General features: G+C 41.5%; 1 protein-coding gene across 23 annotated transcripts in view; it reads left to right on the top strand.

The window, feature by feature from the left end:
* The window catches only part of Ptprt (protein tyrosine phosphatase receptor type T), a 1,176,099-nt gene that overhangs the window by 1,011,226 nt on the left and 151,262 nt on the right, over positions 1–13,611 (top strand). For 20 of the 23 annotated variants that reach the window (XR_004119009.1, XR_004119008.1, XM_031372635.1 and 17 more), the window contains one exon: positions 11,456–11,646. Coding sequence is in view for 21 of the 23 variants with exons in the window: in XM_031372635.1 (XP_031228495.1) it covers positions 11,456–11,646 (191 nt within the window). In the remaining 2 variants the exon portion in view is untranslated. The remainder of the gene's footprint in view (positions 1–11,455; positions 11,647–13,611) is intronic. The other 3 variants (XM_031372627.1, XM_031372643.1, XM_031372641.1) reach the window with 1 other exon arrangement.

Raw genomic sequence — 13,611 nt, 5'->3', positions numbered from 1 at the left:
AGGTTGTATTTCTACATTTACATATCTATACATTTATATAACAATTAAAGAGAAAAAAAAGCCATGAATTTGAAAAGGAGTGAAGGAGGAGAGTGCAAGGAAGAAGGTAGAAGGAGAAAAGAGAAGATGAGAAATAATGTACTTATATTTTAATTCTAAAGAATAAAAAATATTTAATTTTTTTGGACTGGAAAGAATGCTTTATTGTGTAGAAAAGCAGAATCACACTTACACTGTTATTCAAGATCAACCCAAAAGACCAAACATCCCAACATCAACAAAATGACAGCAATTAATTCATTTTATTCAAGAATAATTCTAAACATTATATTCTCAATTTCCCAATCAAAAGACACACACTAGCCAATTGCATTGGAAAGCAGGAGTCATTTTTGTTGTGTACAGAAAACATATTGCAATGTCAAAGAAACACACAATCTTATAGTTGAAGAATGGGGAAAATGCATTTCTGCAAATAGGACAGGAGATTTGTAGGGTATTGCTGTTCTTTCATTGCTTAAGCAAACTTCAATTGAAAACTATTCAGAACAGTTAAGGAAAATTAAATTTTAATTATTTTGTTTTACTCTTGATTAATCCACTCATTGTAGAGATTAATGACATTGGATGGAATATTTCAACACAGGATGGGACATGCACTGGTCAAGGGTAACTGGTCTTTTCCATTCTACGTCCCAGGAACAACATGGCCCAGCCTCTGGTTATCATTAGTGTGCATCCAGGTTGCTGTCCTTCAGCTCTTACAGATAAAGGGAGCATATGGCTCTGGCTTTTCTTTGCCTGGCTTATTCCACTGAACATAAAGTCCTCCAGTTGTAGGCATTTTGCTGTAAATGGTGGCATTCTTGTCTTTATCATTATCTTTATTATTTAAAACAATTAAAATTTTCAATGAATTTTTATCATATTATTCATCTTCCCCAAGTTCTTGTAGATCCTTTTTCCTCTCTATCCATCTAACTAAGTTCTTTCTAAAATTAAATAAACAAAAATCCAATACAGCAACTAACAACCCCCTGAACTAAAATAAAAATTAAAACACTACACAAAAGAACAAATTATAACCAAACAAAAAAGCCTGCACTCATGCATGCACATGCATGCACACACACACATACACACACACACACACACATGCATACAAACTGTGGACCCACTAAATGTTGGTCAACTGCTTCTGAACATGAGACCTGCCCTAGAGTATTTGATATACCTAGTGTTACTCATTGGAGAAAACTGATCTTTCCTCCCCCAACAGGCATCAATAAATAAATTACAGTTTGGTTATTAACCTTTGCTCTAGTGGCTATGTTTGCATTCATTCATGTAAAGAATATATAATAAAATAAAATATAATAGGGTAAAACAAAACCTATCACATCAACATTGGACAAGACCAAGGAAAGAGCCTAAGAGAGGGCATAAGAATTGAAGACCCACTTGTTTACACACTCAGAAATCCCATAAAAACAGTAAACTGGAAGCCATGATATAAGCACAGAGGACCGGGTGCTGACCTGTGCAAACCCTGTGCATGCTGCTTCCTCAGACTTGGTTTGCATGAGCTTTGCTCATGTTGAATAAGAGATCCTTATTTTCCTGGTGTCCTCCATCCCCTCTGGCTCTTACACTCTTCCTGCCTCCTCTTCCAAGGCTTTCCTGAGCTCTGAGGGGAGAGATCTGATGGAGACATTTCATTTAGGGCTCAGTATTCTATAGTCTCTCATTATCTATGCAATGTTGACTGTGTGTCTCTAGATTTGTTCCCCTCTGCTCTAGGAGGAAGCTTCTCTGATGATGACTGAGTAAGGTTCTAATCTACAAGCACAGCAGAATATCATTAGGAGTCATTTTATCATTACAATTTTTAAGACCAGTATTATTTGGCTTTACCTTAAATTCCTGGGCTAAATCATCTAGGGTTCTTGGTCACCAATGCAGTGTTAGGTATGGGTTCTAACTCATGGAGTACGCCTTAAGTCCAATCAGTTATTGGTTGATTATTCTCACAAGTTTTATGCTACTATTGCCCTAGCCTGTCTTGCAGATAGTATACTGTTACAGATAACGTGTTTGTGGCTGGTTTGGGGTTTATGTTCCCTTTTTAGAGTAGGCAGACTACCTTCCTGTACCAAATACACTGGAACATAGGGATGAAGGCTCTCTGTAGGCACTAGCTCTGTCATGGCCAATGAGATTTGTAGGTGTTACCTTCAGCAAAGGGGCCTTGCTGTCAATTTGTGGACAGCAGCCTATAGTCTGGACAGCAGCCTAAGTTGTTTGGAAATTCCTGTGGAACCCTTTTGGCCACTAACTTAGTTAGATTTAACCTAATCCCAATACTGGAAGTTTCGTTTGGTTACAAGAGATAGCCAGTTGAGACCCTGCCTCCTCCAATGTTGGCAACTTCATTTAGTTTGTCTTCATACATGTATGTATTTTAGGAAGTGTCTACTATATTAGGTTTCCATGCTTACCTTCAAATACTCCTTACTTTTAGCTGTCCTCCATATTCCCTCCCACAATCCTTTCTTCCCTCTTTTCTCTCCAGCCACCATTCCATCCATATATAACTATTCTATGTCTCTTTCCTAATGAGATCTAACTGTTCACTCTAGTCCCTTATACTACTAGCCTATACCAAACATGCTCAATTGAAAAAAAAAAAAAACTCTGTCTTACTAATCTTGCCTTTCCTTTATTTCTACATATGCTCTAGAGTTTGACTTTCAAGATTTTCTGAGGTTTTAGAAATGCATTTTCAAAATGTAATTTTGCTCTCTATGATATAAGCTAATGTGCTCTAAATAGAAAAAGCCATGTCGGATTGACTTCAATGAAAACTTAGTGAATTGTCTAACAGAATGAGCATCAGAATAGATTCCAGATGGGTTTTCAGGACCCAAGTTCTTTTGGCTCTTCAAATGGCATCTCATCTTACATTGGTGTCACCCCAAAGCTGGCTTCCATCATGAAGACATGATTATTCTACAAGTTTTGCTCATCAGACCCAGACATGATGGTATCCAACTGAAGAGACAGGTAGCTGAATTAGCTTTCTCAGCTTGAAGAAGTTTGTAAGAGTTTCCTCAATTTCATTGACTGGCTGGGACAGACAAGGGAATCAGGATACCCCAATTGATATAAAGAAATCAGGATATTCTCATGGGTCTTGGAATGAGTTCCTGAGCTATTTCAGGAAGATGTAAGCATCCAAATTAACTTGGGGTCCCTACCAGCCAGGAAAGCTCTTCAGCAAAGAGTAAACACAGGCTGCTATTCATCTAAATAGTGTGAATTTAAAAAAAAAAACATATAGAATGTAAATTTTCTTACAGCTAGCTAACATGGTGTATTTTTCATGAGATCCCATTTCTGTCACATTTGTGCTTATTTAATTTTAAAGAAAAGGGGAGTTTCTCTGGTGTTTGTCAGTAAACACAGCACGTGCACTGCCATTGTTTTACACTGATGACTTTTGCGCTTCTCTTGTGAGTTAAGCAGAAGTAATGGTTATTCACAGCTCCTATGCCAATGCATGAGCCTTGAGCCTTGCCCCTGACTCAAGTGCCAAAGGAACAGTACAAGTTCCCCCTCAGAGAAGAAGCGTGGATTCTCATCAGAAAGAGCATCTCAGGGTCAGCATCTTAGACACAGGGCGCTTTCACTCATCTCCGCTTTGTCAAAGATTCCAAAGGAGAGGTTTAAGAAGGAGAGAACACCAGGGGAGGCCCTACTTCTCCTTTGGTTGTTGGGGTCTTCGATTTCTCTGAGCCTGGAAAGAAAGCAGGAGAAGTTGAGATGTTTCTTTTCTATTAAGACCAGTGATTTTTTTTTTTTTAACGTTGAGGAACAAAGACTTTTGGTATGAGATCTCCATTATGTCATGATCATTTCAGCTCTAAAAAACACATGCACACCAGGCAACATTCTACATGCTGTTTAGTTTTACATGTTCAATTCGATCCATTTGGCCAAGTACACAAAACCAAGAAAAACCACTTCAGTCTAGCAGTACATAGATAGCAGTTCATCAACTGGGTATGAAGAGGTAGCTATGTGTAGTGAGCATCCCTCCCTCAGAAGCCACAAATCTCATGCACCCATCATCATAATTTTGTATAATATGACATCAAACCACAGTCAGACTGCTTCATCTTCTGATTTAACAAAACACACACACACACACACACACACACACAATTACTTCTAACTCAAGGTGGTGGGGAGTCAGAACTGCCTGAAGCTGGAAAGATTATTTTGTACAAATGGTTTCTAAAGGAATTTTGACAAAGTTTTTATCTTTGTGCACCTCTTAAGTATGATAGCGCTATAATTCACAGATACTCCTCCCAAATTCTGACACTTAGGTTAGTTGACAGACTTAGATTTCGGCTCTATTGTGAGTTTATCTTACGGTTGTATTGCTGTTTGGCGAGAGAGGGGAAGGAAGAAAGCCATCTATTGCTGACTGTGTACCACCTGGAGACTTTCTACAGTGGAATCCCATTTCACCTCTGCATTGACCATCTAGATGAGAATGGACTGGAGATGGTAGTGTAATTGTGACATATAATTGTGGCCATCACCATCAGCGATTACAAACAAAAACTTTAGGCTCTCTATAACTTATTTGAGGTCTCACAGCTGCCAAGTTGTGAATTTCCTGTTTGAATGCAAGGTTTTCTCAGACCTTTGCTTTGACTCTCCTGTCTGTTCCCACTGTCCTGGTTCTGATCACATCCTCACAGTAAGCAAGTGATCCAGCCTCCTCCTTCCTTAGCACTCTGTCTCCTCTCAGACTCCGTGCTCCCAGCAAGCAGTCTAGATATTTGCCATCCAATCTCTGTGTTTTCCTGCCCTAAATGGCACATGGATCTGAAAGGCATTTTGATAGACTGATAGTGGTATCAGAAATTATAGGAATCTGGTTGACTGGTTCAGACATTTTTGTCTTGACTCTGTGAAGACTTGGTGGAAATGACTTGACTGTTTAAAGAGAAGTATAAAAACAGAAAAGGGCTATTAGGATACTGAGAGAGAACTCCTGTCATAAAGACCCAAACCAGGCAGTAGTAGTGGTAAAGGAAAAGAGCAGAAAGAAGTCAAGGGGAGGAGAAAGAAGCCGCTCTGCTCTACTGGTCTTTGTTGTTATTGCTCATTGCTATAACAAAATACCTGAGGCTCAATATTTTACAAAGCAGATCAATTCATTTAGCTCAGTTTTAGATGCTGAAAATCTCCTCTGCTCACTGCTGAGGGTCCCTTTGGACCCCCAGCATCATATTTTAGCATAGCAAAAAGTATCACAAGAGAAACGTATGCACATGGTGAGAAAGGAAGCCAGTGAACGGGTACAGGCCAGTTCTGCTCTCAATAGTAACCTCTCCAGTATTGAAGTCACCAGGAGACTTTATCTCCTCTTACTATTGCCACATTGAAAACCATGTTTTCAACACATGTACCTTGGGGGACCTCATTCAAACTGTATGTAAACTGTAACAGCTGCGCAGGAAGACCACCTGGATTCCTTGCGTTGTGTGAATTCTCATGTGCCATGGGACATTGTACATAATGGCATTAACAGTGCGTTCATTCTTTCACTTGGTAATAGGTATTGTTCAGAGCAGTTATCACCCTTTGTATCATTGAGTCTTCACACTTATTTCTCCTGGGTGGAGGAGAATGGGCAGAAAAACTGAGGCTCAGAGAATCCATCACTTGGCCAAGGTCACAGAAATGTGATTGGTCAACCCAGGACCCCAGCCCTGTTCTGTCAGGACCCAAACTCAGCATCTTTTAGGCTATAGACTCTGACCATTTCTGAAATAATTCTGCAAACATTTTAACCAAGACTAAAATGAAACTCCACCTGCCCATGATTTTATATGGTACCTTCATTCATAATGAAGCCAAGTTTAGAAAATGACTAACTGCTATCCAAATGCAGCTAGTTATGTTCAAAGTAATTGAAATTACAGATGTGTGCCTTCAGTCACATTCTCTACATTTTAAGTGTTCAGTAGCTATGGGTGGCAGGGAGCTTCCGTGCTGAATAGTGAAGCTATACAATCCTTCTGTCGTTGTGCAAAGTTTTATTGCAGAATACTGGGGCTAGAGCTGTCTTATATAAGACCAATATCTCTTTATTTAGAGTTCACTCAAACTCTAAATAATCCCTCTTTAGGATTTTATCTGGCTCTAGATAGGTCTGTGTGTGTACCTGCGTTGTCCGACACAGTAGCCATTAGTCACCAGTGTCTGCAGAGCCCTGGAAATATGATCAGTGTAACTGAAATACTCCAGAAGTGTAAGGCACAGACTGCTTTTCAAAGCTTTTCTTATCAATAAAGAATGTAACCAACAGCATTAATAATTTTACACTGTACATATGCTGAAATATTACTTTACATGTCTTGGGTTAAAAAAAATACTGTTGAAATTAATGACTGATGTTCTTGAAAAAACATATTTAATGTTGTTACAAGAATAATTTCAATTATATCATGGCATGTCTAGTACGTCCTCTGGACAGGCTGCTGAGGATCCCTTTACCCACCTATGTGACTCCAAAACACAATTCTTTTCTTTGGCTTTCTCTAGATCTTTGCTGCCCAACAGATAACCATATGCCTCAGGAAGGTATTTCTTCTCTTTGTGCCTGTGAGTGAATATATTCCTATATGCCTGCAAGGGCATGAGTGTGTGGGATGAGGATGTGTGTCTGCCTGTAGGAAGCCAGAAGTCGACACCACATGTCTTACTCTATTGTCTCCACCATATTCTTTAAGACAGCAGTTCTCACTGAACTTAAAGATTGCTTATTTGCCTCCAGCCAGCCAGCACACTCCAGCTATCTCTGCCTCCTGTATTCCAGGATTACATATGGAATCCTGGGATTCCATATGTAATGCACCTTACCTGGCTATTTTACTTTACGTGGATTCTAAGGGGACCAAACTCAAGACCTCATGCTTGTTCAGCAAGCGCTTTACTGAATAAGCCATCTCTTGAGCTCCCATATGTGGGTACTTCCAGTGAAATTAATTGAAACTAAACAAAATTTAAAATTTACTTCCTCCATCACATTAGCCACAGTTCTGTCACTCAGCAGCTACATGTAGCTTAATGGCTACCATACTGCAAGGCACAGATGGAAAATGTTTCTATTGTCACAGAAAGTTCTTTCAGGTGGTTCCCACATAGATTGTACACAGAGATATCAAGAGGCACAGAGATGAATGATGAAGGGTACAGCCGGTTTCCATGGCACCTAACCCTGCAGCACATAGTCCTCCATCTCCTAGGTACTTAGCCTGCTTAGCCTGGCTAGAGGTGTGTACAACTTATCTCTTCATCTGTCTTCCTGCAAGGGCCTTGGTGTATTTATCTCTACTACGACACTCCTTCTCACCTACCCACCCCACCGCTGTGTCCTGTGTGTATGCACATATGGCTAACTTGGTGCTTTGAATAAGGTAGGTGTATAGGAAGTATTTGTTAACCAGTCGAAGTGACAATGTCAATCAAATGATTGAAACACAGTGGCTAAAACTACAGGGAGATCTGGAAGGCTGGTAGCAGAATATAGGAGATAGGGGGCTAGAGAGAGGGACTATTCCAGCATCCAATGGAGAAAAGGAGTTAGCAGAAAGACAAAAGAGAAGAAAGCAGAGAAAGAGAGATAGATAACTTCTGACTCAAATCTTTTTTTAAACATTTTTTAAGATTTATTTATTTATTTAATGTATATGAGTACAACATTACTCTCCTCAGACACACCAGAAGAGGACATCTGACCCCATTACAGATGGTTGTGAGTCACCATGTGGTTGCTGGGAATTGAACTCAGGACCTCTAAGAAGAGCAGTAGGTGCTCTTAACTGCTGAGCCATCTCTCCAGCCCCAACCCAAATCTTTTCAGTGTGACCCAGAGCAGCCTTGAACCCACCTTCCAAGCTCCCTACACAGTGATGAAAGTTCTTACAGGGTAATACGCAGACTCGGGAAGTAGCTACATGAGAAGTCCAGAAGAAACCCCAAATATTATTTACAGGATCCATTAATATGCAAGACCTATAAATGGAGAGTGTGAAAATTGAAGGTCTGATGAGGAGGGAGAATGAAAAATGGCCTTTCCCTGGGCCGGCTGGTTTGAGTTACATTTTATGGGCAGTGTGTGAATTCTGGCGCCCTTGTTGAATTTGCGGCAGACTCGCACATTAGTTTTAAGGCTCCCTCTCGAATAGGAACATCATAACGCTTTTTAATTGGTGCTGATAAAAAACATAGCATTACTTGTAGGTTCCTGAGAGAAGCGAGTTGTGAAATTGGGTTTTCATTAAACCTAATGACGGAAAATTAAGCATAGTGCGTCTGGCGAAATGGGGCGTGATAAAAGGCATCACTTCTGCATTATCGAAGGTTAATAAGGGAATAGGTGAGGTAAGATACATTGGAAAGGGGAGTCCAACTAGTTGGATTAATAAACCTTGAAAATCCCTTGGTTCCAAGTCCTCCTGGCATCATTAGTGCGTTGGCATCATCACAAATGTTGCAACATTGCAAGTGCTTACATTTCAAATGTGTCTATTTTCCATCCCACTGTTGGTTTTGCTGACACCAAGTTTACAGTCTGTCTAGCAATGTGTTTAAGGGGAAATAGCCATATTGATAGCCTTTTTAGTTTGGGAACGTTTGGCATGTCACAAAGATTTGCCAGGTGCCAACTCCCAGGAAGCCTGCCTCTGCCAGGCAACTAGTCTCCCATGCAACCTGCACCCTGAGTGCTTTAGAAAAGATGCAGGCAGGGCATATCTTTGTGGTGTTCATATGGTATCATTTATGTGGGAAACAAGGGTTCTAGGTGTTGACTTGATATCACTGTGAAGTGTGACATCTAGAAATTCACACTCAGCTCTTCCTTCATCTCCATCTCCACTCCGATCACACAATCACAGGAGTGATGCTCACTGGAAAGACACCTCCAGTCCATGACAGCTGGGACACTTACGGGAAAGAATGTGAGTCCTTAAAAGGTGGGGCTCTTCTGCAGAACCTTCAGTTGCTTCACACTGGTCCTGAGTCCTCATGTTCTCAGCCCTTCTGGATCTTCTTTGTGTCGTCTGCCACAGCATTGTCCCACGGCTTTTGTTTATACCTGAGTCTTTGCTTCTGCTGAAATGCACCATCATCTCTCAGACTCTGACCTTTTTGCTTTAGACAATTCTTCCCTATTTTCCCTTCTAGACCCTCTCATAAGTCTAACTCACAATTACAACAGTATGAGAGAGGATGGACTCAACCCCAATATGTGCCAGAAATTACATCCAATCAATGCTAGTAAGGATGTATCAACTTATTACCAAGCCACTGGTGGGAAAGTAAGGAGTGTTATCCTCAATGCAGCCAGAAAGAATTTTTGTTTTAGCATCTCACTTTGGTCTTTCTTCCCTGTGTATGAACTTGTATCCTCAGTATCTTTCTATTGGATGATTGGGCTAATTCCCAAAGGCCAGCTCTGTCTTATCTACTCATTGCATTAAAACAGAACATGCTGAAACCATGGGAGACACACAGATAATTCATCTACTTATGAGGTCTGACCCAATCAGTGTCTCAAGCACAGACTCCTCAGATCCATAACTTGTTCTCCCCTGGAGATGATAACCAGTGGAGTTAGACAGAAGGGTGGAAAGTGAAGAATGTGTGTCCCTGACGTATCCATGATGCAGATGAACACATGAGGGTAACCAAGACTTGCATTCTCCCAGAATGGAGGGGTTTCCCTGAATAGTATACTTTGAATACTAATGCCAAGCCAAAGAGGGGTTAGGCAAGCATGACCTAGGTCATCCTGTGAGCCAGACATGTCTCTGCAGTAGCCTATCCTGTGAGGAACTGATGTTAATATAATCACATAGGAGCAGACTGTGTTTCCCCATAGACTCTGTTTGATTGATTATTGTGACAGAGGAGACAAACAAGCTGAAGGGGACAGGGCTTTTAAAAAGACAAGTTACAGAAAAATCTGGAATATACACTAAGTCTCTCAGGGAAAGAGCATAACTCAGGCTTCATGGATGTCTGCATGGGAGTCTCAATGTCTGAAAACATCTGGATATACCCATCACCTGCCACATCTGGAAGGCCTTATCTCTTGCATGGTATGAACAGAATGGCTCCAGGGCACAGACTATCAGAGTATTAGAGAGGATATAAACATGCCAAGCATAGATGGTTCTGGGAAAGAGAAATGGTTTCCAGAGCGACCAAACAACATAAGGCATCTGAATCAGCTCAATGTGTAGAAAGATTTTTTTATGAGGGAAAAGTCTAACTTTTTTTTAAGATAGAAAGGGTTTAATATACTCAAAGCTGGATTCAAACTTGCTATTTAGTTTGGGGTGACTGAACTTCTCATCCTCCTGTTTCCCTATTTTGGATATGTACAAAAGCAAGCACATATAAACCAGGTATTATATAGTGCCAGGGACCAAATTCAGGGCTTTGCACATGCTCAGTGGACACTTCTAACTGAGGGAAAATTCCATTTCCATATCAAGGAGTGTGGGATGGGATGCCCATGAGCATTATAACTGGTGAGAGTAAAGGAAGAAGTTTAGAGAACTCTACAAGTTGGGATTAGGGGCATTTCAGGGTTAGTGGCAGTAAGGGGGCATATAGATGGTAGAAAAAAGGTGGCCTTTGTTATAGGGAGGGGCTGGAGGATTAGAGTGCCTGCTACCTATTGGGCACACAAGACTAGCTATACTTCTACCCAGTGTACAACCCAAAGGAAACAAACTAAGAGAGAAGTCAGATCATAGATACACAGGCCCAGAAGCAGTCAGGTGGGTCATCTAGCCAGGCACCTGAGACTCTCCTTATCTACAGACAGTAACTGAGACTATCTATATCCATGCCTGCAGTTTCTCAAACAAGGTTCTCCCAAGACTTAGCCTGGCTTCTTACCACTTCTGGGATTGGCTGGTATTGGCCAAGGCATTCAAGAAGCCTAAAGAAGGGCTAAGGACAGGTAAGGGAGAGTCACTAAACTGTCACTTTGTCTTCAAGCAATCAATAATGAGCCTTTGAAGCTGATGTGAACCAAGGATCATTGTGGGGGTCCGTCCAGCGGACCCTCACTACGTAGGTGCTCTCGGACTGGAGATTATCTTGAGTACCTGTGAATATAAGCGGGTGAGAGAGAGAGAGAAAGACATGGACACATTGAAAGCTCTGGTTTGTAATTTCACCATTCAAATCTGTGTACAAGGCCAAGTCAGGGAAGTAGTGTCTTTTTTCTTTCTATACTTTTCTGACCAGCAGAGTGCACAGTTTCCTCTGCCCTCCTGGAGCCTCACTGGGGCTAGAGGTAAGGTACAAAGTACAAAACAAAGTAATTGTTTGTCCTGCTTCTTTTTCTTTGAAGCAGATGGCAGCCGTGGGGAGCTGTCTCAGCCCACCCTCACCATTCAGACTCACCCCTACCGGACTTGTGACCCTGTAGAGATGAGCTATCCCCGGGACCAGTTCCAGCCTGCCATCCGGGTGGCGGACCTGCTTCAACACATCACTCAGATGAAGAGAGGCCAGGGCTACGGGTTCAAGGAGGAATATGAGGTAAGAGATTAGCATGTGGGAGGATTCCCCAATAGCCCCTGGGTACACTTGGAGAACTGAAGTCTTGTCTTTGACTATGAGCAACAACAAGGCTTGGGAGCATGGTGACAATGCCCCACCAGGCCCACTTAGTCAGAACTTACATTTTAACAAGGACCTAGACATTAAATTCTGTAATTATCATTGTATGTATGCTAATGTGCATGGACGCAGATCTATATAGAGAGCAAATACCTCAGGACAAGGTACACACTTTTTAAAGGCATGCCCAATGTTATTGTAGTTGGATGAGCCCTCAGTCATTAGAATTTGTCTTGAAGTTTCAAATAGTTTTCAAGAAAACTACGTACTTTATCAGAAAGGTACATGTATGGCCAAAGCCTAAACTACCTAGTCCGTGAACTTTAAATCTAAAATTCAAGAAGAGAAATGCAGATGTAATTGACCATTTTGGTACATTTCTTTCAGAACTTACATTTGAACAAGGACCTAGACATTAAATTTAATAATTATCGTGCTTCAAACCCCTACATTTTAGAGTCAAACCTTTCATCACTATGAAGATAGCCCTCTTGCCATGTGTAGAAAAGCTAGCACATCTCCCTGCCAATAGTGTCTGGCAGGCCTGCTGCTTCCTGTGTAATAACCAGCGTGGGTAACCCCATTCTCGAAGAACCAAAAAGAGACCGCTGCAAAAGCATGAGGTTAATTTATTAATTGAAGCTGGTATACCAGGGTCATCTCTGTAATGGTGACCAGATAGAGAGAGACCCAGAGGAAACAAGGCTCTAAGCTTTTATACCATTTCAGAACAGAGTTTTACAATTTACAAAGTTACAATTTACAACATGGGTAGTTACACTTTATCTTGTTCATTGTTCTTTAGTTTCTATTGATCTTTCCTCCCAGTTAGGATAAGACACCTGTGACTCTCAGGAGGGGTGGGGGAGATCCTCTGTCCCTGGGAATGTCTCTTGGAAACTTGCATTCCTTGAGGATGGATGTTTGTTCGGTAAACTCTTCTAAAAACTCCCTTTGTCTTAAGGATAAGTAGACTTCTTTGCTGTCTGGTATCTTTATGGGGTATCTCCGTTTGGCTCAATTTCTACACCTGCTCACTTCTTGCCTGGTGTTCATGCTTCTGTGTGTTCTCACTGTGCTCCACCAAGGCTATACAATGCAGTAACTGCTATACCCTCTCTCTATACACCCACATTCCTCCTAGATTGGTCATCCCTTTGCTCCCACAACCCCCTCACTCCCTGCATCTCTAGTACAAAAGATATGAATACATGTTGTAGTTATTTCAGGAGTTTAGTGTATGCATGGCCGGGGACGGGGCTGTGGGGGAGGTGCGGGGGAGGGGGGTGCAGGGGGGGCGGAGGAGAGAGCAGTGACAGACAACCACAGCAAAATATAAGAAGCACAAGAGTCCAACATTATTATGGTATAGACTCCTCACCATGCAGGCCCTTTAAGGTCTAATCGCTATCTTCTCCTCTATCCAGAGTCTTCTTTAGTGTCTTTAAGCACCACCTGCAGCGAGACTCCACATTTTCTTTGCTTTATTATACAAAACAACTTCCCTTCCTGCTGTCTTTGTCTGACTCCTTTTGTTTCAAATCTTACCTGCTAGATCCCACCTTTACAGAAGAAAAGTACAAAGGAAAAATCCATTAAGATGTTTTCCTCCAGCAAAGAGCAGTTCACTCCCTCCTCCCCAACCTATCCCCCAAAGTGACAGTTCTCTTAGTGACTGTGGAGTCCAGCTGCAGCAACTTCCTTTGTTTCCTTTTCCTTTCTCTCTCCCTCTCTTCTTTCCCCAAACACCTCTTCAGCATCTATGTGCCCTGTACTAAACGGTATCCACTGGGTTTCCCTTCCTCCTTCCTCCCTTCTCTTTCTCTCTTTCTCTCCTTCTCTCTATTTCTCTCTTTCTCCTCCTCCTCCTCCTCTTCCTCCTCC

Source organism: Mastomys coucha, unplaced genomic scaffold, assembly GCF_008632895.1.
Source record: "Mastomys coucha isolate ucsf_1 unplaced genomic scaffold, UCSF_Mcou_1 pScaffold15, whole genome shotgun sequence".
Taxonomy (NCBI): Eukaryota; Metazoa; Chordata; class Mammalia; order Rodentia; family Muridae; genus Mastomys; species Mastomys coucha.
This window is presented reverse-complemented; position numbering and strand designations above follow the sequence as displayed.